The sequence below is a fragment of the Heterodontus francisci genome, chromosome 4, assembly GCF_036365525.1.
Source record: "Heterodontus francisci isolate sHetFra1 chromosome 4, sHetFra1.hap1, whole genome shotgun sequence".
Lineage (NCBI taxonomy): Eukaryota > Metazoa > Chordata > Chondrichthyes > Heterodontiformes > Heterodontidae > Heterodontus > Heterodontus francisci.
The window spans coordinates 137,046,221-137,072,490 of NC_090374.1; the positions used below are offsets into that span (position 1 = coordinate 137,046,221).

A 26,270-nucleotide genomic window follows, 5' to 3' on the forward strand; every position below is an offset into this window, starting at 1 on the left:
TTTTACAAGAGGTTTTCAGTGTTTCAGAGGATTCAAAGCAATAATTCATCTATTCAGTATTGAAGTAATCAAACACAGGAAATGTTTTATTAAGTAGAATCTTACAATTATATAAACACGATTGTGCACTTATTATACAGAACCCTGCTTCCCTCAGCTCGACCTAAGAATATGCGAATATAAATGAACATTCGACCTTTGCGTTTTTACCCCTTGTAGGTGGTATGTGTGTGATCCATCTTCCAGTTCTGGCAAATCAGAACGCAAGAAATGAAAAATGTGTACATCATTCAAAAGTCTTTGTGAGAACCCTTCACCAAATACATTGTAACTGAAAATAAAAGAACTGATGAATCAATAGGTGGGGGGGGGGGGGGGTACATTCAGTTAATCAATCATTATCAGCATGTCTCACGCAGCAATATTGACAGATGTGGATTTGCCATGCAGTTATTTAATAAGGTAATTGGGTTAGGAGGCACACACCGACCAACCAGTTGTTCCAGAGAGCTCAGACTGATATAAAAGCACGTCCCTGCGTCATTCTGGCGTGTCCGTCTATTCTCAGTTCGCTGAAGGAAAAAAAATATATATATACCCGTTACTATTTAGGAGCAGCCGTAGCTTGCAGCTGACAGTGAAGCAGTGACATGATTCCTTTCCGTGTGATTTTGCCGCTGCTGTTCGCAGTGTGCTCATATCAGTACAGACATGTAAATGGTAAGTAATGTGACTCCATTATCTCGAAGCTGAGCTGGTGGTTGCTATAAAGAAGCAGGTGTTAGTACAAGACCCAAAGACGAAAGAAAGCAATGCAACCTTTAGAAATCTGAGTGGCTTTTAGCTACGAGGCTTTGTTCCTTTTCCAACCACCTGCACACAAAAAAAGGAAGCTGTAACGTTGTGATAACCCGTAAAGGATTGCAAATTTAAATGAGCTTTTGTTGTAATAATCTTGAGGGCTTGCACATATTTCCTGTGTATTTCGTTTCTTGGTTATCAGTCGGTTGATGAGTGAAAAGCCACACAGTCGGGTAGGAAATGCGTTTGGGAATACCCAGACCTATATACCATTAAAATGGAGCACCCTATTAAAAGGGCAACAGTGAACTTGAGGTTAAATGATTTATCTTGGAAGGGGGTTAGCATCTCATGGATAAGCTCGAAACTAGCCTTTGTTCTTAAAGGCGCTGGACTTCTAAAGAGCTCTACTGTTTCTGAAGTGGAAAGTAGTGTCAATGTATCTTTGGTCCCATCTGTCTTTAAAGACAGTTAAACAACTTTAGAATAACATTTCCTGATCAGGAAAAACCATTCGTTCCAATGTTTGGACCTTGGTGTGCCTGCTCTAGAACCTAGTGAATGTGATGCAAGTCTCTGCTGGCGTTGCGTTACCTTTATAAATGGATTAGGTTCTATAGCAATCGCAGGTATAAACAAGTCTCTTCTCTAAACTAGAAGGCTACCTTACGTTTAACCTCCGTGTAGTTGGAGAGCTATTGGTGTTCCCTTCCCCTGGAAGGGAATTTGTGTGTAGTCTGCCAAATTACACTGGATAAACTCTCCTAGCTTGAGTTTGCACCTGTCTTAACGCGGTTTTAAAGCGGAGTTGGGTTCAGTCCAAACCCCCCACTTGTCAACTTGCAACGAATTAACTTCAAACTGCGAAGCAACTGAGGCGTCAGCTTTTTTGGCTGATTTGAAAATCGGGGTTTGGGAGAGGTGGATAAAGTTAGACATTAAACTTTAGTCGTTTACCCTGAATTCGGCTTATCTTTTATTTGACCTTGGCTTGAACTACGATAAACAATGTCTACTTTTGAGCAAACTTTTATTGGTCTGCCGCACTTTGCGCCTAACGTGTAGTATTGTCCAGTGCTGTTTTCAACTTACAAACTTCGTAAGTGAAGCAGTCAGTGCAATGCCCTAATTGTCTATGAAGCTATAATCTCTTCTACCCACAGCATAGGGGAAGGTTATAGTAATATACTAAATATGTTCTGTTTCACTGTTTGAGGCCTCGAACCACAAGATCCGCCTCTGAGAATAATTGGACCCTGAATCATAGACACTGTCCAATCCTAACGTTTCCTTTCTCTGGCAAAAACGATTTGGAATTCTGAACAAGTTTTTACGAACTAGATTCCGCTTTCCCACGGGGGCATTTTATAATGAGTCGGATTTTTGCTAAAAGCGATTTGCACTCTTATTTGGAGACTTATAGATTCGTCAGAAGGTATTTTTCAAATTTTAAATAGCCTTGCATTTTCCAAGCGTTCCTGCTTGTTTTTCATGAGCTGAGATGTCTTCGCCTCCCACTTCTGGGTAGTTCCCTTTTGTCGAATCCGACTGCTCACCTGGGTGTGTAGGTAAATTAAACCCCTTGCTGTTTCCTCCCACTTAACTGTTTGAATGCTAGTTGCTACTTGTCCTAGACACCTTCCTTTTAAATCATTGGAAGGAAGAGCTTCCTGGTAGCCAGGATCTGAAGTGTCAGACGTACTTGTGTGCCAGGAGGTTTATTTGTAAAATGGATATTTTCCAGTAGGTGTCTCTTAACCTGATATCCCTGAATGAATGATTCACCATATTGGAGCTTTGCCCTGTTTACCAGCATTCCAGAGAAGAACATGCCTGACTGGCAAGCCAGTTGGGCAGAACTAGTAGGTTGAAATTTCCCATGTTCCTGAATTGGAGGCCTATATTTGATTTTTAGTGGTGTACATTCCTTCTAGTAGGACAATGGTAATCTAACATTACAGAAACTATCTACTTTAACTGCATTTAGTGTGCTCCAATGTCCCATTCTGTATTGAGGCTAATTCTGGCCTTTTGTGTCCTTTATTGTAATTTTAATTGTACCACCATTGGTGCCATGCCTTCAGTTGCCTGGGCTGCAAGCTCAAATACCCTCCTTTCCTCGAGATACTCAACTACTTTGGCAAAGCTTTTTGTCATCTGGTGTAATATCTCCTTTGTGGCTATGTGTCATAATTTGATTGATTCCCTTGTGACACCTTGCATTAGAGGTGTTCTATAGATAGTCAGCATCTTTGTCTGTTTGCTTCCATAGAGTATGTTGTCCAATTGTGCCATGAGTCTTGTAATAAAGCTTAAACACTAAATGAATTTAGTTTTGTGGGATCAACTACTCTACAAGATTAAAAAGCATTGCTTAAATATTTTCCTAAAAGGTATATTTAAAAATCCAAAATGTTTGAAGTATAAATTTTGTTCAACTTTTTTCCACCGAGGCTCTAAAGTATCTTGTGAGGCATCACAGTTTCAGTGCAGAAATGGACGCTGCATCCCCTCAGTATGGAAATGTGATGGAGACGATGATTGTACAGATGGAAGTGATGAAACTTCCTGTGGTAAGTAACAAGTTCTATTCTCTCCTCTATTAACTGGCTTGTCCACTAGGACCCTCAAAAGGGTAAATAACCTTGCCTAATGTCCAGTATTATTTGCTCAAATATCCAATTTAACTAATGTTAACACTCAAATAAGACAATACCTTCATACTGTAACATTCATTTATAATCATGGCACTGATCTAACTGTTAGCCAGATCATTTTCTGGTGCTAGCCAAAATTTTAGTACAATGCCTGTCTTAGCTTTTAAACCCAGTGATATTTTGTGATGAAATAGCAGAAGGTCTGACTATCACTTTCCAAGCCTCACTGGATATGGGTGTGGTGCTAGAAGATTGGAGGACTATTAACATTGTACCTCCCTTTTTAAAAGAGAAATAGACTGAATAATTACAGGCCATCAGTCTACCTTTGTAGTGGGCAAATTATTGGAATCTAGTCTAAGACAAACTGTCACTTAAAGGCACAGAATCAAGGATGGTTGGCAAGGATTTATTAAAAGATCTTGTCTGTCCAACTTGATTGAGTTGAAGTAGGAAGATAAATGAGGGTGCAGTTTGTGGTCGACATAGATTTTAACAAGGCTTTTGACAAGGCCCTGCATGGCAAGCTTTTTTATAAAAGTCCCATGGGATCCAAGGAAATCCAGTAAGGTGGATACAAAGTTGGTTTAGCAGCAGGAAACTAAAGGTAATCTGTTTTTGTGACTGGAGGGCTGTTTCCAGTGGTGTTCCACAGGGCTCAGTACTGGGTCCCTACTTTGTGGTATGAAGTTGCATGTAATGGGGAGTGGGTAGCATGATCAAGAAGTTTACAGGTGATGCAAAGATTGGCCACGTGGTTGAGTCAGTCAGGAGGAGAGCTGGCTGCAGGAAGATATTGATTGGTGAGATGGATAGAAAAGTGGCAAATGGAATTCTCTCAGTGAGGTGATGGATTTGTGGTGATTCAACAAGACAAAGGAGTACACTATTAATGGGACAAATACTGAGGTGTAGAGGAAGTGAGGGACCTTGAAGTAAATGTCCACAGATCCCTGAAGGTAGCCAGAAAGGTTGATTAGGTGATTAAAAAGGAATATGAAATCCTTTCCTTAGCCAAGGTATAGAATATAAGAGCAGGGAGGTTATGCTGGAGCTGTGTAATTGGTTAGGCCACAACTTGAGTACTGTGCCATTCTAGTCACCACCTTACAGAGAGGATATAATTGCACTAGAGGGTACAGAGGAGATTTGAGGATTTTGCTAGGACTGGAAAATGCAGCTATGAAAGATTGGATAGGCTGGGGTTTTCCTTGAAATAGAGGGCTGAGGAGATCTGATTTGAAATGTACAAAATTGAGGGGCCTGGATAGTGGCAGTGAAGGGCCTGTTTACCTTGGCAGAGAAATCAGTGACTAGGGGATGTAGATTTAAAGTGACAGATAAGGTGAATTTTCTTTTTTCACTGGGGGTCTGGAACTCGCTGCCTGAAAGGGTAGTTGAGGCAGAGATCCTTAACTCCTTCAAAAGGAGTTTGGATATGCACCTGAAGGACCTTTTAATCTGCAGGGCTACATTCCAAATGCTGGAAGGTGGGATTAGAATGGGTGGAATGTTTTTTGGCTGGTGGATACAAATGGCTAAGTGACCTTTCTGATTCACATCTCATGCCAATACAGTGAACTATTGGCATTAACTATTTGTAGTGATACAGTTGAGTTCATAGTTTTACTATTGAAGAGCAATTTAGAAGTTGTCTAGATGGTGGAATACCAGTCCAGAAAGCATGTATAAATTGAGTGACACCATTTCTAACAATTCCAATCTATTAAGTGATGCAATACAATTCAATCTTTTCTTGGGAAGAAAAATGAATATTTGTCAAGACATGACTCCTTGCTTCCCATGATAGTACCCCAGGTCTTGAGTCCACTTGGGTGAATATTATTGATCACTTCTTAGTAAGCCTTGTGTACTGCATGAGCTTGGAATATATGCTCAACTGAGTAGGAGTCCAAACTACCTTCAGTGTTGGAGTATCTACTGGAGTCTATGCTGATCTTGCCATCTTGGCAATGTGATGTAGGCTGGCCCACTGCATTTGAGTCTTGCAGCTGTGCTGTATGCACTGAATATCCATTTACTGCTCTTGCAATTTACTCTTAATCGTAATCCTATTTAACTAATAAAATTTACAACAGTCATTTGGCCCAACAGGTCTATGAATATGCTTTGAGCCATCACTCATCCTGTTTTACTTTATTGTGCTCCTGTACTATTCAGTGTCTCTTATTTCACATTGTCCCTTTTCACATACACTGAACACTCTTATATTTTGTAGGTTAGCAAAAAAAAAAGTTGGGAGCAGGCCCTTCAAGCCTGCTCTGCCATTCAAGAAGTTCATGGCTGAACTGATTACTCTACATTTCCACCTACCAGATAACCTTCCACTTCCTTTCCTAATCTACCTACCACTGCTTAATTGACTCGGTACTGGATGAGCTGAAACTTCCAATTAAATATTGTGGACACTGAAACCATTGTTTTCTGTCCATACTTCATTTCCTAACTACCATCCCCAACTATAGTTTGAGACTGAATTCAGTTGATTGAGATTCCAACAGGGTGGCAGTGGTTAACACCACAGCCTCAGCTCCAGTGACCTGGGTTCAATTCTGGGTACTGCCTGTGCAGGAGTTTGCAAGTTCTCCCTGTGATTGGGTTTTTGCCAGGTGCTCCAGTTTCCTCCCAGAGCCAAAGACTAGCAGGTTGATGGGTAAATTGGCCATTATAAATTGCCCCTAGTATAGGTAGGTGGTAGGGGAATTGAGGGAAGGTGGGGATGTGGTAGGAATATGGGATTAATGTAGGGTTAGTATAAATGGGTGGTTGATGGTTGGCACAGACCTGGTGGGCTGAAGGGCCTGTTTCAGTGCTGTATCTCAAAATAAATAAAAAAACAATATTTACATTATCACTGACTTTGTTCTACCTTCATTATCTTGCCCCTGTCTCCATTTCATCTGCTGAAATGGTCATCTATATCTGTTCCTGCTAGCCTTGACTCTTTCAACACTCCTAGCTGGTGTCTCTCTCCTACCCTCAACTTGAGGTCATTCCAAAACTCTGCTGCCCAATCTTGATTCTCTCCAAGTTCTGTTCACTCAATACACTCATGGTCACTGATTAACTGGGAGCTAATGTTGGACAATGCTGAGAATTTAAGAAAATGAGATGTTTTTAAATTTCTGAGCCTTGTCTCTATCTCCAACCTCCAACTCTAACTCTGGCCTCTTGAGTATCCCAATTTAATTCTGCCATTGGTGGCTGCCTTCAACTGCCTGGGCCCCAAACTCTACTCATTCCCTCCCTCTACCTCACTTTCTGCCTTTAAGACACTTGGGGCCAGGTGAGAAAGGGGTCTAGGGGTTCCCCTCAGCCTTTGCATGATTTGACTAATAGGGTTAAGTTTTTTAACTGTTTTAGCTTCCCCCTCCCTTAGTGAATCCTTGTTCACTGTTCTCCCTTTGTAAGGCAAAGAAATCAACCAGACAGGGTTTTGTTTCTTTAAACCAGAAAGGTTTAAGTTTATTAACATTAAAAGTCTAATTTGGTTAAACTACAAATACATGACACTAGCATGCATATGCAATAAATGCACTGACAAAAGTAGAAAGAATAAAGGAAAAGTTTGAATCAATAGCTGGGGTTTATTTACTGTCCTTGAGTTCCACCTAGAGTCTGATTGCAGTTCAATTTTGTTTTGAGCCCAGTGGCTACTTTGAAACTTGTTTCAACATGGTCTGCTCTTGATGTTTAAGTGTCAGTGGATCTGGAAATTCAGAGGTTCACGTTCAGTTGTCTGACCCAAACTGTTCTGTGAGCAGTTCAAAACCAAACCTGGGCCAGCAGGTTAGTCAGTGACAAATTGTCTTTTAACAAACTGAACTGTTTTTGTGGATTCCTTTCATCTTGGTAGACACCTGCAAGGGTGTGGGGAATGGAATGCTGGCTTGTTTGACATTCAATGTCTGGTGATCAAAATCAATTTGGGTTAATTGGATCAGGTAGCTGTTCTAGTGTTTCACCAGGCAAATGGATGCAAATTTTCCCCACTGCTAATCTCTAAACAATTCATCTCCAGTCCCTAACAGTTTAAAATTAATACTTCATGACAAATTAATATGCCTCTTTCATGGTAGGTGGGGTCTTGACACAAACCTACTTTGACCAAGTTTGTCATGTAATCTAATGTGGCTTATATAATATAATACTCCTATGAAACACCATGGGACATTTTTACTTTCAAGGTGCTATAAGTGTTATATATGGTTTAATACAAATGGGTTTGTAAACATGGCAAACTCTAGCAGTTAAGGAGCTACATCTGATGGAAATCCAATGTATTATACTGATAACTGATCTTCCATCTTGACTAGGCTAGTTTTGTCCAGTGGTGCTATAAAATTGACAATAGGTACTTCAAAGTTGTAGATTTGCTTTCCTCACTTGTGGGGAGGGGGAAATAAAGCAGCACATGCTGCAAGGCTAGATCTCACTTGGCACTGATGAGCAGATGTTGCAAATAGTATTATCCTTTGCCATCTGAGCTATAGAAATGAAATCTCAAATGCTAACTTTGAACTTAAGTATACTTAGGAATTGAAATGACCCTCAGTTTGGCTTATTCCAATTAACTTGTTCTATTGGCATGCATCTTTAATCTTTAGTATACAATTTTTCTTTTTTGCATAGGCAAAATCGCTAGCAGACAAAGGGCAGATTTATAGCCACTTCAGAACCACATGTTTACAAACTTAATCATTAGAGTGGGCTGAATGACATGGTTATACTGGCTGGATAACTTTTTCATCAAAATGATCCTTCTTACCCAACTTGTATTTTTTTTTTTCTTAAGCACATTAATAAGCTTCTGGCTCTTTACTTCAATTGGTAAGAGTCTTGTCAGCCTTTGATTTAGGACTATTTGTCACTCACTTCCACTCGACTGCAAATAATTGATGCTTAACCAGGAAGTAGTTGCTCTTGCAAGTTGTGGCTATTGAATCACCAAGTTCAACTGAATACCTAGAACTTTTCCTAATCCCTAAACCTTTTGGGGTCTAGGGAAGACAAAGCTTCTACAGTCAATTTGTGGATAAACTAGCAATGATCTTGGTAACATTCTCCACTACTAGGATAAATTCTGAAGTGGGGGCTTTTGTTTTTAAGTACTTCAGATTAAAGCTACACTTGAATACAAATTGTACACTTTTTTTTTTCTCAGGTAAGAAGACCTGTGGTAGTTCTGACTTTGTGTGCCATGATGGACATTGTGTGCCTAGTAGGTGGCAGTGTGATGGTGATGCTGATTGTGAAGATGGATCAGATGAAAGCCCAGAAGTCTGTCGTAAGTATTAGTAGCTATTATTAACACTCCATCTAAGTTGTTCTACCATCTAGATCAAAGACTTTGAATTAATATTTCCAGGGCAGTATAGCTTGCTTCATACTGACACTAATGTATAGTGTGAACCACCACCCCTGCCCCCCCCCCCCCCCCCCCCAAAATCACTGACTCTAAACTCTGCTCCAGCCCTATAAATGCACATTCTGTGGCATAATATATTGGCTTTGCTTCCTATTCTTTGTATAGTCTTGACAATCTGAGGTCCCATTGAGTGGCTGCAGCCATGACTTTTCTCTGGCAGAGGCCTGCCAACATAAGCTAGTTTGAGGTCTCTATTGTGTAGTCCTGTCAAAGTTTTCCATGCTAAAGATGGTCCTGTGATCACTTCTAAGTTTGTTAGCTAGCAAAAATCTTTCTGCCGAAAGGCCAATTGCATTTCCATGTACTACTGCCTGTTTTCACTCCAGTAAGTTGACCCTTGCATGACTGAGCTGGTAGCCATCTCTATAAATTGACCTCCAATCTAACCATAGGCATCAAGCAAATGGTGTACTGTTTCTATCCTGAACATTTGTGCATTGATTTGAATTTTCCTTGCCTTTCCTGTTTGAACACTTTACTGTTTTTTATTGAATTTCTAAGTGAGATGCATACATTAATCAAGTTAATTAAGCATACTTGTGACTTTTTTTCCTGTACCTTCAGACATGAGAACTTGTCATGTCAATGAAGTCAACTGTAGCCCTGGATCTACTCAATGCATTCCTCTGCCCTGGAGATGTGATGGAGAAAGAGATTGTGATGATGGTGGAGATGAGGCAAATTGTGGTAGGTTGGTCCACTACAAGAACTAAACTGTTTGTTGCTCCCAATTCAACTTTCCCTCTAATCTTGAAGGGTTGATCAGCCCATTGGCTGAAATACCTCTAACTGTTCCAAGCCAACTTTGTATTTTTTGTTCACTAACCATTTTGCTTTGCAATTTGCATACAAAGTATAAGGGTATACTTTTCAGTCACTTTAGTACTAGTGAGGCATAACTGACAATCTAAAACTTCTGCACTTCCAAGTTTCCAGTTGAACTTGGAACAGGGCTCCTACTGTGGGAAATGCCCCTGTTCTCTCTATAGGGCTGTTCCAATGACTGCTTGTTGTATTTAAGGCATAAATGTGGAACATCAAAATAAACTTGGTGACACAATTGCCTTCCAAACCTCCATGCTGGAGGGCTCCATGTACTCCAGTGTAATTGGCAAGATAGTTCGTCTTGAATATGCCTAGAGGGGAAATTGTAATCTTTCAGCAGTTTAACTTCTGAAATCCTACATTAACCAAGGCCACAAACTATTCCAGCTGACTTAAAGCTGGATAGTGCTTTACTTCTAGTGAAACTGATGCTGTTTTAGTCCCACTGAAACTAGCAATGTTAAGATGAGTAGTCGTCTTTAGAAAATTGTACTGATCAGCTTTAAACAGAATTCAGTTTACTAAAAGTAGGTGTTGAGAACTGTCAATGATGGCTTGGCATTATTTTAAAGTGAATAGCTCAGCCTCTTGTATAAATTGTACACAAGCAAGCATTTAGTTTAAACTTTTTTCTCTTCAGGTGCCCTAACGTGCAGTACACTAGAATTTACTTGCTCCAGCAGCAGGTGCATTTCAAACACATTTGTCTGCAATGGTGAAGATGACTGTGGTGATGGAAGTGATGAAAAAGGCTGTGCACCGCCAACCTGTGGCCCACATGAATTTCAGTGCAATAGTTCAGAATGTATCCCACTGCAATGGGTGTGTGACAGTGATATTGACTGCACTGATCACTCAGATGAGTCTCTAGAACATTGTGGGCACACCCTTCCTCCCCTCATAAAATGCTCTGCTGCTGAGATCCGATGTAATTCAGGTGAATGTATCCACCGCAGATGGTACTGTGATGGAGATGCTGACTGCAAAGATGAAAGTGATGAAGCAAATTGTCGTAAGTAATTGAGCTGTTTTGAGTTGGCATTTGACCAGTAAAATAACTTGGCTAGCTTGAACATGACTGGAAATTGTAGCATAGGAAAGTTGAGTCTGCAGAAAAGTAGGTACAGTAGTTGGACAAATTCTGCAGTCAAAATGGCTTCAAACATCACCATGGTTATGAATTTGAAGTCAATAAAATCTGAAATTAATAACTACCATGAAGCATTTTTTTAAAACTGTTCTTAGAATAGCCCATATCTGTTGTCTTTACTTATTTTATGGCCGAAACACCATGACTTGACTTCAAATGAACTTGCAAGCCACTTGGCTGCATCAAACCCACTATAAAACAGATTGACCTTGGCACTGGATTTGGCACATCCAGTCTAAACACCACTAGTAACATTTGACTATGGCTTCAAGGAGCCCTGTTAAAATTGAAGTCAATTGGAATTGTAAGTTGGGGAGGGGAGAACTCTCCATTAGCTAGTCATGCCTAGCCCAAAAGCTGTGGTTAGAGGCTTATCTCAACCCTGAGATTACTGCAGAAGTTCTCAATCTTCAGCTGATTCATCAATGACCTTCAGTCATGTTTACTGACTTTAGTGTTCAGTTCCATTTGCAATTATTAATGAAGCAGTTAATGCCCACATTAAAAACTTACTTGCCACCAAGCCTGGTGGTCATCTAACTGTCACTTGTGACATAATGTCTAATCACTCCTTGACATGCAGTGGCATATCATTAAACTTCTCACTGTTGAGCAGAAACTTAACTGGGCCAGCTCCTTTTTAAATGCTGTGGCAACAGGAACAAGGCAGGCTGTATATTCTACAGTGAGTAACTACAACCTTTCCACTTGAGCCAAGAGTGATATACACAATACTTATCTGGATGTATGCAGCTCCAGCAATACTTGAAACTTGATACTATCCAGGACAAAAACAGCCCACTTGATCACTCATCCACCTTAAACATTCATTCCATCCACCAGTACAACATAGCTGTAGTATGCACCCAGTGACTGTTTATACTGCAACAACTCACAGGCTTTGCAAATGCCACCTTTTTTAAGAAAAAGGCACATGGAAAACAACAAACTGCCTCCAGCTTGCATGTGTCTTGGAAAGAAATAGCCATTCCTTCATTAATGTTGCAGCAGAATCTTCCAACTCCTAACAGCATTCTATTACTTTACTGCAATAATTCAAGGTAGCTCACCACTGTCAGTCAATTGAGGGTGGACAAACTAGGTTCTTTAAACTTCCTGAAATCTAACTAGTTTTTGATTGCCAAAGCACTGCTAGAAGCCCTTAACTGCATAATCATGACCATATAACAGTTAGTACACAGCTAGCAAAATGCATAAAAGCAAGTGCACAGATCAAGTTCTTTGACTCCAAATTACATGATGCATGTAGATGTGGCTCAAATTTTGTTTCACTCTCTTTTCAGCTCCTCTAACTTGTAGACCAGATTACTTCAGATGTGGTGATGGTAGCTGCATCCATGGAAGCAGGCAATGTAATGGAGTCAGAGATTGTCCTGATGGCACTGATGAGCTCAACTGTAGGAATGGTAGGTAAAGTTTCTGGACTATTTGCACTAGTTACCATTAAATATTTTTTTAACTTTGGTATTCTTCAGTTTCAGAGTGTACAGGTCCAACTAACTTCAAGTGTCACAGTGGGGAATGCATAGATATGACTAGAGTGTGTAATCAGCAACAGGATTGTAGGGACTGGAGTGATGAGCCCCTTAAAGAATGTGGTAAGTGGCCCCTGATGGGCTTGTAACTGGCATTCCTGTTACACTAGCTTGGAGCAACATTTATAAAAAATAAAAAAAAAATTAACAGTACATCACTTAATAGACTTGAGTAATCAGACTCTTTCCATAAAATTTGTTTGTCATTATCTGTCATAACCCTTGACCTAAGTTTGTGATGGCCTAATACTTTCAGTTTGCAGTTATGTAATAGTAAAAACTGATGTGGGCAAAGTCCATAAGTCAGCTGCCCTTGCAGGTTTGGTATTTGATCATGGTAGCTCAAACATATTCCAAAAAGTGAATATTTTTCAAACTGGGAACAATGGTCTCCTGACCTTGGTCCACTAGCTTTGTTACTAGGTCAATCCCTAGTGTTAATAGCTAAATATTAACTAAGCCTGTTTTCAAACTGCAGCCCTAATTTGTAAATCCATGTAGCACATGCTGTCTTTAACACTTAAAAGCTTAGTCATTAAGATCTAAATGCCTTGCAGCAGTGCAGACTAGTTTTCTGGTTATGCTTACTATGGAGACTCAACTTCACTTGAGTTGGTTTGTGGCCTGTAACTTCAATATGAACTCTGCTAGTCTGAACAGCCAACACATGGGTTTACTATTTGAACCATCTAATATTTCTGAACTTTAAACCAGATCATCCCAACTTTCCACTACATTTTGTAGACTTTTCAGTCCTATGTTAACAATTGAAAGTGTTCTGAAATTTAATGAGTTATTTTTTTCCTGTCTAGATTTAAATGAATGTTTGGTGAACAATGGAGGATGCTCTCACATCTGCAGAGATCTTGTCATTGGTTATGAATGTGATTGCCCTGCTGGTTTCCAGTTGGTTGATAGAAAAACATGTGGAGGTAAGTTAACATGCTTTCCAAAAGAGAACACTCTCTCTAAGACTTGATGCTGACTTTAACTTTCTCTGCAGATGTTGATGAATGTCAAAATCCTGGTATGTGCAGTCAAATTTGTATCAACTTAAAAGGAGGCTATAAATGTGAATGCTATAAAGGATATCAAATGGATCCAGCTAATGGAGTTTGCAAGGCAATAGGTAAGAAACTTTTCAAGAAATCTACAACTTGATTAGGAACCATGCACTCATATCTTCCATCAAATTAAAATGGCTTGAGGCACACATTGTTTAGTTCTAACTTCAAAATACATCCCTATCTTTAAAGAATTGGCCAGGCTGTTTTCAGCACTGACTAGAGATTTGAATAAACTTGTAGAAGGTTCCCTTAATTTAAGATAATATTTGACAGTATGACATCATTGAGCCCTCAACTGGAGTTAATGAATTGGGGAAACTCCACTCCTAGCATTACTATTGCCCAGAAACTGAACTGGATCAGCCACACCTGCTGTCTGCAAGAGCAGGTCAGAGGCTAGGAATTCTAAGGAGTAACACCACCTGACTCAAGCCTGTCCACCATCTACAAGGCACAAGTCAGGAGTGATGGAATACTGTCCACTTGCCTGGATGGGTGCAGCTCAACACTATCCAGGACAAAATGGGTTGCTTGATTGGCACACCATCCACTTTCAACACTTCACTCCCTTCACCACTGCACAGTGGCAGTGGACCATCTAAAGATGCACTGCTACAGCTCGCCAAGGCTCTTTCACCAGCATCTTCCAAACCCACAACCCCTCCCAACTAAGACCAGAGTAACAGCTGTATGGGATCACCACCTACAAGTTCCCCTCCAAGCTGCACACTATCCTGGCTTGGAGCTATATTGCCATTCCTTCACTAAATCAAATCCTAGAACACTACTAACAGATCGAGTGTACCTACACTAAGGACTGCAGCAGCTCATTACCTTTGAGGGTAATTGGGATGGGTAATAAATGCTAGCCCAGTCAGTGCCCACATCCTATAAACAAAATTATACTTCTAAAAACTGCCCTCTTGGCTCAGCGAGATGAATGTTTACTTAGTAACTTGCAGTTTAATACTTTCAATTTTCTTTATGTTCAATCTCCTGCAGTTATCTTTGTAAAATCTTCTTGAAGAGTCATGAAACTATAACTTTTGACCTCGAGCTTTTTTCTGAAGTCGATTAATTCAATGCAAACTTTTTTACAGGTAAAGAACCCTATTTAATGTTCACTAATCGTCGTGACATTAGGAAAATAGGACTTGAGCACAAAGAATACACTCAAGTAGTTGAACAGCTAAGAAATACTGTGGCACTAGATGCTGATATTGTAGCCCAAAAAATCTTCTGGGCTGATTTGGGACAGCGGGCAATTTTCAGGTAATTGTTCATAGCATTGATCAAACTATAGTAGTATGTGGCTGGTTAATTACAGCCTAACCTGTATATGCACATGAGTATTTATATTGCACACTTGTACCAACATGCACAGGCAAAAACTTGCTTCATGTATTTAGCAGAGCTGCTGCCTCCTGAGGCAGTTTCGAGTTGTCATTCTGTTTGAGTACTGCACAATCAGGTATGATTTGTCTCAACTTGAGCTTGCCATCTATGTGGCCCTGATGTCTTGTAAATTTCAGTTGACTTCTAACTAGATTTTGAGGAGAAATTTTACAGAACTTTAATCGTTGCAGGCATAGACAGTACAGCCCCTCAAGCTTGTTCCACCATTCAGTAAGATTTATGGCTGATCTTTTACATAACACTTTCTTATCCTATCCCCATAGCACTTAGAGCCCAAATTTCTCAGTTCTCATACTGAAGGACTGAGCACCCACTGCTCAAAGGCTTCTGACTCATGGAATTTGCTAATGTAAATTTCTCTTTAGTCCTAAATGGCCAAAACACATACCCAGAGAAACTGGGCATGTGTAATGTATACTGCTTAGCTGATCAGTTAAGCTAGCTTGGAAAGATCATAGTTAATTGTACTTTTCCAATTGTTATACTCATGATTTAGAGGAATTAAATTACTTTTTTTTTAAGCACTTCTCTGGACCAACACAGTTCAGCTGCTCATTCAAGAATTGTTACTGATGTGCTAATCCCTGTGGGAATTGCTGTGGACTGGATTTACAAGAACATCTACTGGACTGATCTAGGTTTTAAAACTTTATCTGTGGCTACCTTTGATGGAACCAAACAGATGACTCTCTTTGACACTGATCTGAGGGAACCAGCTTCTGTAGTAGTTGATCCACTAACTGGGTACTTCCTAAAATCTTTTTTTTTGTGAAACTTTGCTTCAATTTGAGATTTAATAACTTCACTAGTGTTATCTCTATGAATATTGCAGTTTTGGCACTAATAGCACTTGAAGGCTAATCAATTATTAAATGTGTTTAATTGGGTCTTCTAAGTTTAGCTGTACAAACCTATTTCCCAAATTTTTTCAATGCAGATTTGTTTACTGGTCAGATTGGGGTGAACCAGCAAAAATCGAAAAAGCAGGAATGAATGGTGTTGATAGACAGCTCCTAGTTACCAGAGATATTCAATGGCCAAATGGAATTACACTTGGTAAGTGAACAAAGCTTGTTTTCTCAGGCCTGTTTTTTTTTCATAAAGCTAATGCTTGTCTTTGTCCACAGATCTTGTGAAAAGCCGCCTCTATTGGGTTGACTCAAAAATGCACACACTATCCAGTGTGGACCTAAATGGACAAGACCGAAGAAGGGTGCTTTTGTCACCAGACTTCCTTGCTCACCCTTTTGCTGTTACTGTGTTTGAAGTAAGGATTTACTGCTCTGCTTGCTTTCCCTCCTTCCATAAAAGCCAACACTTGGAATTTTATAAAACCATTTTGTTAAAGTAAATAGCATTTAAGAGTACTAAACTTCAATTAACTTGGTAGGCTGATCCCACAGCTAGGTGCACTAGTCAAACTTGCTGTCTTAATGCTTTTGCACTTTTAAAGTGAGCATGTTGGCAACCTGAAAAAGCATCTCCCTATTAACACTGCATAGACTTTAAACCTTTTTTTTATTAAAAGGCACATTTCATAGTTTTGAACACTAACCAATTAAGATTTCATAGCTTTCTTATGCTGCAGTAACTCTTGTTTTAGGATCATGTATTCTGGACTGATGGAGAAAATGAAGCTATTTATGGAGCCAACAAGTTTACAGGACTAGATGTGGTTCTTTTGGCCTCCAACCTTAATGAACCTCAAGATATCATAGTTTATCATGAACTTGTACAGCCATCAGGTATGAACTTTGAACATTACCAGAGAAGCTCTTTGTACCTTGTAAACAAAGCCCCTGTTTACAACTTTTTATAGATGTAGTAGCTGACTATTCCATAACCAGTTTAACAAATTAAAGCATTTGAGGGACCAGTTGATATACTATTTAGGTATCATTAACTTAACTGGCAAGCACCCTAAATTTATTTAGGCCTGCTACTAACTTGTATCTGAACGAGTTGTAGTAACAGCAACATCTATTATGAATGCTGTCACATTCCATAACCTGCCTTGATCTCCTGTTCAAAGGAATCCATGTAGGCAAACTGTCATCGCTAATTAATTCAATTCTTAGAATTTGGGCTTGTGTACAACCATCAGTCATGATATGAACCAATTCCTTTTTTGTATTGATTACTTATGTTATGACCCTTTGCAGGCAAAAACTGGTGCAATGAGAGAGTGAAAAATGGAGGCTGTGAATACATGTGTCTGCCTGCTCCTCAAATTAATAGCCATTCACCAAAGTACACCTGTATATGTCCATCTGGAATGGAGCTCACACAAGATGGTCAACAATGCAGAATGGGTATAAAAAAAATCATACAAATTTTAAGCTTGTCTGTTTAAAGTATTAAACAGTCACATTTCCCACAAGATCCATTAAGCAAGAACTGATATGAACATAACTCACAACTAGCCTTGGGTTGAGTTGGTGTCTTGAACCACTAGTACAGGTACACTAACAGTGCTATTATAGTTCTAGGATCCCTTCCCTTGGAGGAAGAACAATTTTTGTAGCTCAAGTCAGGACCATGTGAATTGAAAGGAAACTTGCAGGTAGTCTGCATCTTTTTTGTTCTGTGGGATTCATTATGGTGTTGGAAGGAGTATCAAAGGAGTTATAGCAAGTTGCTTTTTATCTTGTAGATTTATACTTGTGCCATGGTGCCCCAGTGGGGTGCTGAGCAAATTAGTTGCTTTTGTCCCAATGTGGTGGAGCTGCATGTACATAAATGGAGAGTATTCCATCACAGCTAACACCTTTGTAGATAGTGGGCAGACTGAGTGAGTCAGGTGAGTTCTCTCTGTGCAATTCAGCCTCTGCTCTTGTAGCAACATGGCTAGTCCAGTTCTGTTTCCAGACAACAGTAACCTCACTCTCTCCATTTCTCCCCCCCCCCCCCACCCCCACCACTGGGGCCCTTCCAGGATGTTGGGAATTCAGCAATAGTAATTAGTGTCAAGGAGATGGTTAGGTCCCCTTGCAGGTGGCCTTTGTCACTTTTTGGCAAAGCCAAAAGTTATCCAAATAAAAAGATGTTGGAAATACTCAGCAGGTCTGGCCGCATCCGTGGAAAGAAGCAGTTAATGTTTCAGGTCAGTGACCCTTCAGAACTCCAAGTTCAGAAAGTTATCCAAATCTTGCTGCATCCAGTCTTGAGATTGCTTCAGTATGAGGTTTTACAAATGGTGGATGCTGCAATCAGCAGATCACCTCTATCCTTGTGATGGAGGGAACATCATTGAAGTTGCTGAAGATGGTTGGGCCCAAGCATCTATCATGTAAAACTCCTGCCACAATGTCCTGGGGCTGAGATGTGGTCTGTTACAGCCAAGTGAAGGGGTCTTGGGCTCTCCTTTTGCCACTTATTTGACCACACCAGGGTTTATTCCTTTTTGGTAGTTGTGCTTACCATGTTTTACCTCATTCTATTAATGTTGGTTCTGTATAAGTTTATACACCACTTAACACCAATTTTAAAGTGCATTATACATTCTCTCTAGATTAGAGGGAAAATAGATTTTATTAACTTAAACTTGGTCCGAAGTGGATGATCCAGTAGTCATCCAACTATTCAAGTCCTCACTGGTCAAAGTACACTTTGGCTGGCTTGGTTGAATTTCTGAAAGCAGAATTGTAATTGGCCTCCCCAAGTCACTGGCTGTAGCAGTCTACAAGTTTGGAGGGTCCAGTCAGTGTGATGGAATAATCTCATCCCTGGGATGAATGCAGCTCCAACAAAGGAAGCCCTACATCCAGGCCAAAGCAGCCCACTTGATCACCTCACTACTACCTTTTTTATATTCCCTCTGCACAGCCACTGCACCAGTTGTGGTGTACCATAAGAAGCACTGCAGCAACTCAACCTTTTTCTTTTTCAAACCCACAACCTCTACCACCTGGAACAAGGGCACCAGTCACAACCATCTGAAAGTCCACCCCCACCCCTCCCTCAAAAGCTGCACACTATTCTGACCTGGACCTATAATTGCTGTTTCTTCACTGGGTCAAAATCCTAGAACTGCACTGTGGGTGCAGCCACACCAGATGGACTGCAGTTCAAGGCAGCTCACTACTTAAAATGACACTTGGGGATGGGTGACACATGCTGGCCTTGCCAGCAACACCTCAAATTCAGACCAAGCCAGGCTGACTAATCCCCAGATGTTGCTGAGGAGGACTTTGGGAGAGGGTGTACCTGACACTTCCAGCACCTGGATTGATGCTGGGGGTCAATCAAGTTTATTCTTGGACTTCTCTGCTGTGGTTGGATACAACTAACTAGGCCACTTCAAAGGGCCATTTCAGATAAAAACACTTGATGTGGGTCAAATCACATGTAAGCCAGATCAGAAAGCTAACTGATGTCCTTCCCTGAAGGACACATAGCCCTTGAGTCTCATTTCATGATCATTACTACCATGACTTTTTTTCTAGGTTTAGAAATTGATTTTTAAACTCTGCTGTTGTGGTGGATTTGAACTAATTTCTCTAGCATTTGTCCAGGCCTCAATTTATAGTACAGTAACATTATCAATATGCTACTGTTAAAAACCTGATGCCCCTAAATGAATCCCTTAGCTCAGTACCTAGCAGAGAATTTTATTTAGATACACAGCACAAACAGGCCCTTTGGCCCACCAAGTCAGTGCCAACCATCAACCACCCATTTATACTAATCCTACATTAATCCCATTTTCCTACCACATCCCCCAACTTCCCTCAATTCCCCTACCACCTACCTACTAGGGGCAATTTATAATGGCCAATTTACCTATCAACCTGCAAGTCTTTGGCTGTGGGAGGAAACTGGAGCACCTGGCAAAAACCCAGTCACGGAGAGCTTGCAAACTCCACACAGGCAGTACCCAGAATCGAACACAAGTCACTGGAGCTGTGCGGCTGCAGTGCTAACCACTGCCACCCAACACTTTAACACTTCAACTTTTTAAAGTCACTTGAAGGCTATAGACAAGTGTCTGATGAAATTAACATTTCATTCTGTTAGCTAACCAACTGGAAAATTGCCCAATTTTGGGCCTCTAGCTGCACTAAATGCTCTTTTTAGCAACTGACAAGGTTGCAAGATTGGGTTTTGTCAAGTTGTAAACTTGTAAATTTCAAATGTTAGTGCTGGAGGCTTTAGTTCTGGATTTCAGTGGAAGGAAATGAAAACTGAAGCAAGTTACTAAAATACCCTCAGCCTAGATAAATTGAGGCTTGTACTCAGCCACTTGGAAAAGGGTACTATACTCCAACTGTGAAAGTAAACTTTCACAAATTGCATAAATTTTGCATGAGCAGGGTCCTAGCTGTTACTCTACATTGCTTAACTGTCTTCCTATATGAATCTGCCATTTGAATTTCAAGTTGCATTATCACAATTTCATGTTTGACATGTATCTTTTGCTTTGAATTTTTTCTTAAAAGGAACTGCAACTACTGGACGTGCTCACATCGTGTCTTCTACATCTGTAGCACTTGCAGCTCCCCATGTAACCATATCAACTATCCTGCCTGGCTCTAGAGGTAATGATTCTAGTAGTGATTCACCAGAATGCAACACTAGATTAAATGACTTCCTTTATGGCATAGGCACTACAGAAAAGTCCTACTGTATATGTAAAAACCTGTGCTCAGTGTTATAAACCTTGCTTTGAATCCACTATATATTGGTGCAAGATCTCAGGTGGAGAAGGGCAAGAAAAACCTAATGTCTTATTCCTGAAGTTGCTTAATCTCACTTAGAGCTTGGCATACCTGCTGCTTTTTTTTTAAAGCTAAGTAAATCCCAGTTCAATTTCCTACTGAATTTAGTTTGGCCCTAGCCTCAGTCCTTGAGCTGGGGAGAAAGTACAGGACCTAGTCTAGCATTATCCACTAACCTCCAGCTAATAATTGCACATGGGCATCAGGGTAAAGATCATCCATGGATTCTCTTATCCATTTGCTTGCCTGAACTTGTGTAGAGTGAGGTGACTATGCTTCTAGCTACATGCCCCAGCAGTACTTCGCTAAAGAAAAGCAAGCATCCTCAACTAGATTGTAGCATTGAATCCTGTTATGTCCAGTTAAACTAAACTTCCCAGAAATCATTCATTGAAAGTGGGTTTTTGTGTGCTCCTTGTAAACTAGAGTTTCAGAAGCCAAAAGTACCTTTTTGGTCTTTCACTCATTTGGTGCTTCAGTATCCCTCCCTCCCCTCTAGAGGGAAGGATAAAGATCTCGCTAGTTAGACTGATCTGAGCATTCTTCCTGCAAGAACAGTAATATTGCAGAGATCAAGTTGTCACTAATGATATTGAACACTCCAAGCAACTTTAATCCTCAAGTCTCTAGCAATTCCCCTCCAATTTATTGGACTAATTTTTTGGACTTCCTGTAAGATTACCATTTGATTTTTGGTGTACCATTAAAATTATCAAATTCAGACTCAGGCCAGTTAATCCTGCAGGAGATGAGGAATTGAACAAAGAACAAAGATAATTACAGCACAGGAACAGGCCCTTCAGCCCTCCAAGCCTGTGCCGATCCAGATCCTCTCTAAACATGTCACCTATTTTCTAAGGTTCTGTATCTCTTTTCTTCCTGCCCATTCATGTATCTGTCTAGATACATCTTAAAAGACTCCATCGTGCCCACATCTACCACCTCCGCTGGCAATGCGTTCCAGGTTCCCACCGCCCTCTGCGTAAAGAACTTTCCACGCATATCCCCCCTAAACTTTTCCCCTTTCACTTTGAACTCGTGTCCTCTAGTAATTGAAACCCCCACTCTGGGGGGGAAAAAGCCTCTTGCTATCCACCCTGTCTATACCTCATGATTTTGTACACCTCAATCAGGTCCCCCCTCAACCTCCGTCTTTCTAATGAAAATAATCCTAATCTGCTCAAGCTCTCCATAGCTAGCGCCCTCCATACCAGGCAACATCCTGGTGAACCTCCTCTGCACCCTCTCCAAAGCATCCACATCCTTTTGATGTGGCGACCAGAACTGTACGCAGTATTCCAAATGTGGCCGAACCAAAGTCCTATACAACTGTAACATGACCTGCCAACTCTTGTACTCAATGCCCCGTCCGATGAAGGAAAGCATGCCATATGCCTTGACCACTCTATTTACCTGCGTTGCCACCTTCAGGGAACAGTTGACCTGAACACCCAAATCTCTCTGGACATCAATTTTCCCCAGGACTTTTCCATTTACTGTATAGTTCACTCTTGAATTGGATCTTCCAAAATGCATCACCTCGCATTTGCCCTGATTGAACTCCATCTGCCATTTCTCTGCCCAACTCTCCAATCTATCTATATTCTGCTGTATTCTCTGACAGTCCCCTTCACTATCTGCTACTCCACCAATCTTAGTGTCGTCTGCAAACTTGCTAATCAGTCCACCTATACTTTCCTCCAAATCATTTATGTATATCACAAACAACAGTGGTCCCAGCACGGATCCCTGTGGAACACCACTGGTCACACGTCTCCATTTTGAGAAACTCCCTTCTACTGCTACTCTCTGTCTCCTGTTGCCCAGCCAGTTCTTTATCCATCTAGCTAGTACACCTTGGACCCCAAGCGCCTTCACTTTCTCCATCAGCCTGCCATGGTGAACCTTATCAAACGCCTTACTGAAGTCCATGTATATGACATCGACAGCCCTTCCCTCATCAATCAACTTTGTCACTTCCTCAAAGAATTCTATTAAGTTGGTAAGACATGACCTTCCCTGCACAAAACCATGTTGCCTATCACTGATGAGCCCATTTTCTTCCAAATGGGAATAGATCCTATCCCTCAGTATCTTCTCCAACAGCTTCCCTACCACTGACGTCAGGCTCACCGGTCTATAATTACCTGGATTATCCCTGCTACCCTTCTTAAACAAGGGGACAACATTAGCAATTCTCCAGTCCTCCGGGACCTCACCCGTGTTTAAGGATGCTGCAAAGATATCTGTTAAGGCCCCAGCTATTTCCTCTCTTCCCTCAGTAACCTGGGATAGATCCCATCCGGACCTGGGGACTTGTCCACCTTAATGCCCTTTAGAATACCCAACACTTCCTCCCTCCTTATGCCGACTTGACCTAGAGTAATCAAACATCTGTTCCTAACCTCAACATCCGTCATGTCCCTCTCCTCGGTGAATACCGATGCAAAGTACTCGTTTAGAATCTCACCCATTTTCTGAGTCCAAGCATAACATTCCTCCTTTGTCCTTTAGTGGGCCAATCCTTTCTCTAGTTACCCTCTTTCTCCTTATATGAATAAAAGGCTTTGGGATTTTCCTTAACCCTGTTTGCTAAAGATATTTCATGACCCCTTTTAGCCCTCTTAATTCCTCGTTTCAAATTGGTCCTACATTCCTGATATTCTTTCAAAGCTTCGTCTTTCATCAGCCGCCTAGACCTTATGTATGCTTCCTTTTTCCTCTTAGCTAGTCTCTCAATTTCACCTGTCATCCATGGTTCCCTAATCTTGCCATTTCTATCCCTCATTTTCACAGGAACATGTCTCTCCTGCACACTAATCAACCTCTCTTTAAAAGCCTCCCACATATCACATGTGGATTTACCTTCAAACAGCTGCTCCCAATCTACATTTCCCAGCTCCTGCCGAATTTTGGTGTAGTTGGCCTTCCCCCAATTTAGCACTCTCCCTTTTGGACCACTCTCGTCTTTGTCCATGAGTATTTTAAAGCTTATGGAATTGTGATCACTATTCCCAAAGTAGTCCCCTACTGAAACTTCAACAACCTGGCCGGGCTCATTCCCCAACACCAGGTCCAGTATGGCCCCTTCCCGAGTTGGACTATTTACATACTGCTCTAGAAAACCCTCCTGGATGCTCCTTACAAATTCTGCTCCATCTAGACCTCTAACACTAAGTGAATCCCAGTCAATGTTGGGAAAATTAAAATCTCCTATCACCACCACCCTGTTGCTCCTACATCTTTCCATAATCTGTTTACATATTTGTACCTCTATCTCACGCTCGCTGTTGGGAGGCCTGTAGTACAGCCCCAACATTGTTACCGCACCCTTCCTATTTCTGAGTTCTGTCCATATTGCCTCACTGCTCGAGTCCTCCATAGTGCCCTCCTTCAGCACAGCTGTTGATGGATTAATAAGTACCCCAACTGTAGCTGAAAGAAGCAGTGATTCTGAATTGTGGAAAGTCTTCTCTAATTCTAGATTTGAAAAACTGGCACAAGTCGTCTGAATTTAACCTGTGCACTATTGCAGATGTAAATTCAAGTATCCCACTTCAAGCGAGCCAGTTTGGAAAAGGATCAGCAGCTGTCTGGATTATCATTCCTGTTTGTAAGTAGGAAATGAATTAACCTTGTATCTACAAGATGCAAGGCAAGCAGTATGGCATTTGAGTTTCAGCTTTGTTTATTTGTTTATACAGCTGAATATAGCCTTTCATTTTAAATGTATTGCAATGCTGGATTTCCACCCCCCCCCCCCCCCCCCCCACCCACAAGTGAGTGTTTGGGCACTAGCTCTTATTCCCAAGGCTGGCTCCAAGTAGAGTATAATTTTGTCCCCAAACAGATTTTTAAACTCTTCTACTAGAAGTCATTTGCACTTGTCCCCTTGCCCCATCCCCATTGCCATTCTTGAACTTTGGATTCAATGATTTCTCATCACTGTCTCCTTATCCTAGAAAAATGCATTTAAAGGCATTCCTTCAGCCACTTAAATGGCAATTTCTATTTCTTGGAGCTGGTGTAGGACTGATCAAAGTTTGGCAAACCAGTTACATTGAATATTCTGATCTAGTCCAACTTAATTTCTCATTTCAGTGCTTTTGACAATAGCATGTGTGGCTGGTTACATTGCATGGCGCAACTGGCAAAACAAGAACACAAAAAGTATGAATTTTGATAATCCTGTCTACTTGAAAACTACAGAGGATGATTTGAACATTGACCTCAACAGACAAAGTCAAGCAGTTGGTCATACCTATCCTGCAGTAAGTAATCTAGTTTGTAGAAGAGGATTGTAATCTACCCTGATGCCTTACCTGAGTAACTACTGAACTTTTAACAAGCCTGTCAAATAGTCCATACTGAATTTTGGAGTGTAGTTTCTGGCAAATTCCACTAACTATATAATGAGAACCTTGCCAGCTTAGGTTGACCTTTGACACAATTTGTAATATAAGTAGCCAGCACTTCTGTTTGGAGTTGATTCTACAACTTCACCAGTAACTATTTGTAATCTTTCTATTAACCTTTCATTGGTAACTGGCAGATCTTCTGTATTTAATTCATTATACCTAATGAATTATACTTGTAATCAGCTTTTGACCTGTGCTGTAACTTGCTAATTTGGTCCAATGTAGATTGGAGCAAATGACTACAGCTTATTACAAAGAGTCCATTCCTCTTCCAGTAAATAACATGGCTACAAATGTGTATCAGATGAGCGAAGAACTTTCTAGTAATCAACATACTCCATTATCTAAACATTTCTTTAAACATGTATACAATAGTGGCCAGTCTGCCTCTAACTTGCAATTTAAATTTTAGATATCAATTGTCAAGACAGAAGATGATTCAGCTTGATTTATTTTGGATGGATTCTTTTATCAATCTACAGTTTGATATTCACCTCAGTGGCACCACTCTCCAAGATGCAGCAGTATGAGTGGCTTGTGGATACAGAATTTTTTACTACATGTAAATATTAAAGTAAATGTCACATGTTGTATCATTCCTCAATCTTGCAGTATTGAGTAGTTTTGCAAGCACTTTCACATGAAGCCTTTGTGGCAAATGCAGACAAGTATCTAAAAGATACTGTTGTATAAAGATTTGTAAATAAATCTAAGCATTTTGAATACTGTAAATATCTTTGCAATAGCTGGGGTAAAGGGACAGAACTGCAATACCAAACTGCCAAGATTTGTAGGTAAATTTTTATGACCAATATAAATTTCTAACTTAATTGCCATGGTTTGGAAAACAATGTAAATGTGTTAAATGAAATAAATCATAATTGCAGAAGTATTTTGATCTGAGTTGAAGTACTAATTTCTCATTTCCTTGACTCCATTTCCCTACATAGAGCACTGTAGCTCTAAAATTGAGCCAGTGAATTGTTTGAACTGATAAAGCCAGTTTTTTTTTTATTTACTATATAACTATGTCTAAGCAATATTCCTCTTTTTTGGGGGGAAGATACACAAGCAGCTTTTCTGTTCTCTTCCATTATAGGCCAACAAATTCTATACTGCAAAGTGAGGCATCTGCTTTCACCTCTATTTCCTAAAATGGGGAGTCGCACAGTCTTTTCAGTAAAGTTTCTTAATTAGTAACCCTTGCATTTATG

At 40.5% G+C, this 26,270-nt stretch overlaps 1 protein-coding gene across 1 annotated transcript; it reads left to right on the forward strand.

Annotated features, from left to right (window-relative positions):
• Positions 1–467: 467 nt before the first annotated feature.
• vldlr (very low density lipoprotein receptor) lies at positions 468–25,948 on the forward strand. Its single transcript, XM_068030210.1, has 19 exons — positions 468–720; positions 3,255–3,374; positions 8,644–8,766; positions 9,472–9,594; positions 10,373–10,744; positions 12,187–12,309; positions 12,379–12,501; positions 13,251–13,370; positions 13,442–13,567; positions 14,606–14,777; positions 15,444–15,665; positions 15,859–15,977; positions 16,049–16,188; positions 16,525–16,666; positions 17,084–17,233; positions 20,360–20,458; positions 24,174–24,251; positions 24,740–24,909; positions 25,469–25,948. Exons 1-19 carry the CDS (start codon positions 651–653, stop codon positions 25,502–25,504), a joined length of 2,628 nt encoding a protein of 875 aa, XP_067886311.1. The 5' UTR covers positions 468–650; the 3' UTR covers positions 25,505–25,948.
• Positions 25,949–26,270: the final 322 nt, after the last annotated feature.

Excerpts from the sequence above, each read along its gene's own strand:
- vldlr (XM_068030210.1), top strand. The coding sequence starts at position 651 with ATGATTCCTTTCCGTGTGATTTTGCCGCTGCTGTTCGCAGTGTGCTCA. Across the intron at positions 721-3,254 it reads TCAGTACAGACATGTAAATG|GCTCTAAAGTATCTTGTGAG; the intron begins GTAAGTAATGTG and ends TTTTCCACCGAG. Across the intron at positions 16,667-17,083 it reads TGAACTTGTACAGCCATCAG|GCAAAAACTGGTGCAATGAG; the intron begins GTATGAACTTTG and ends GACCCTTTGCAG.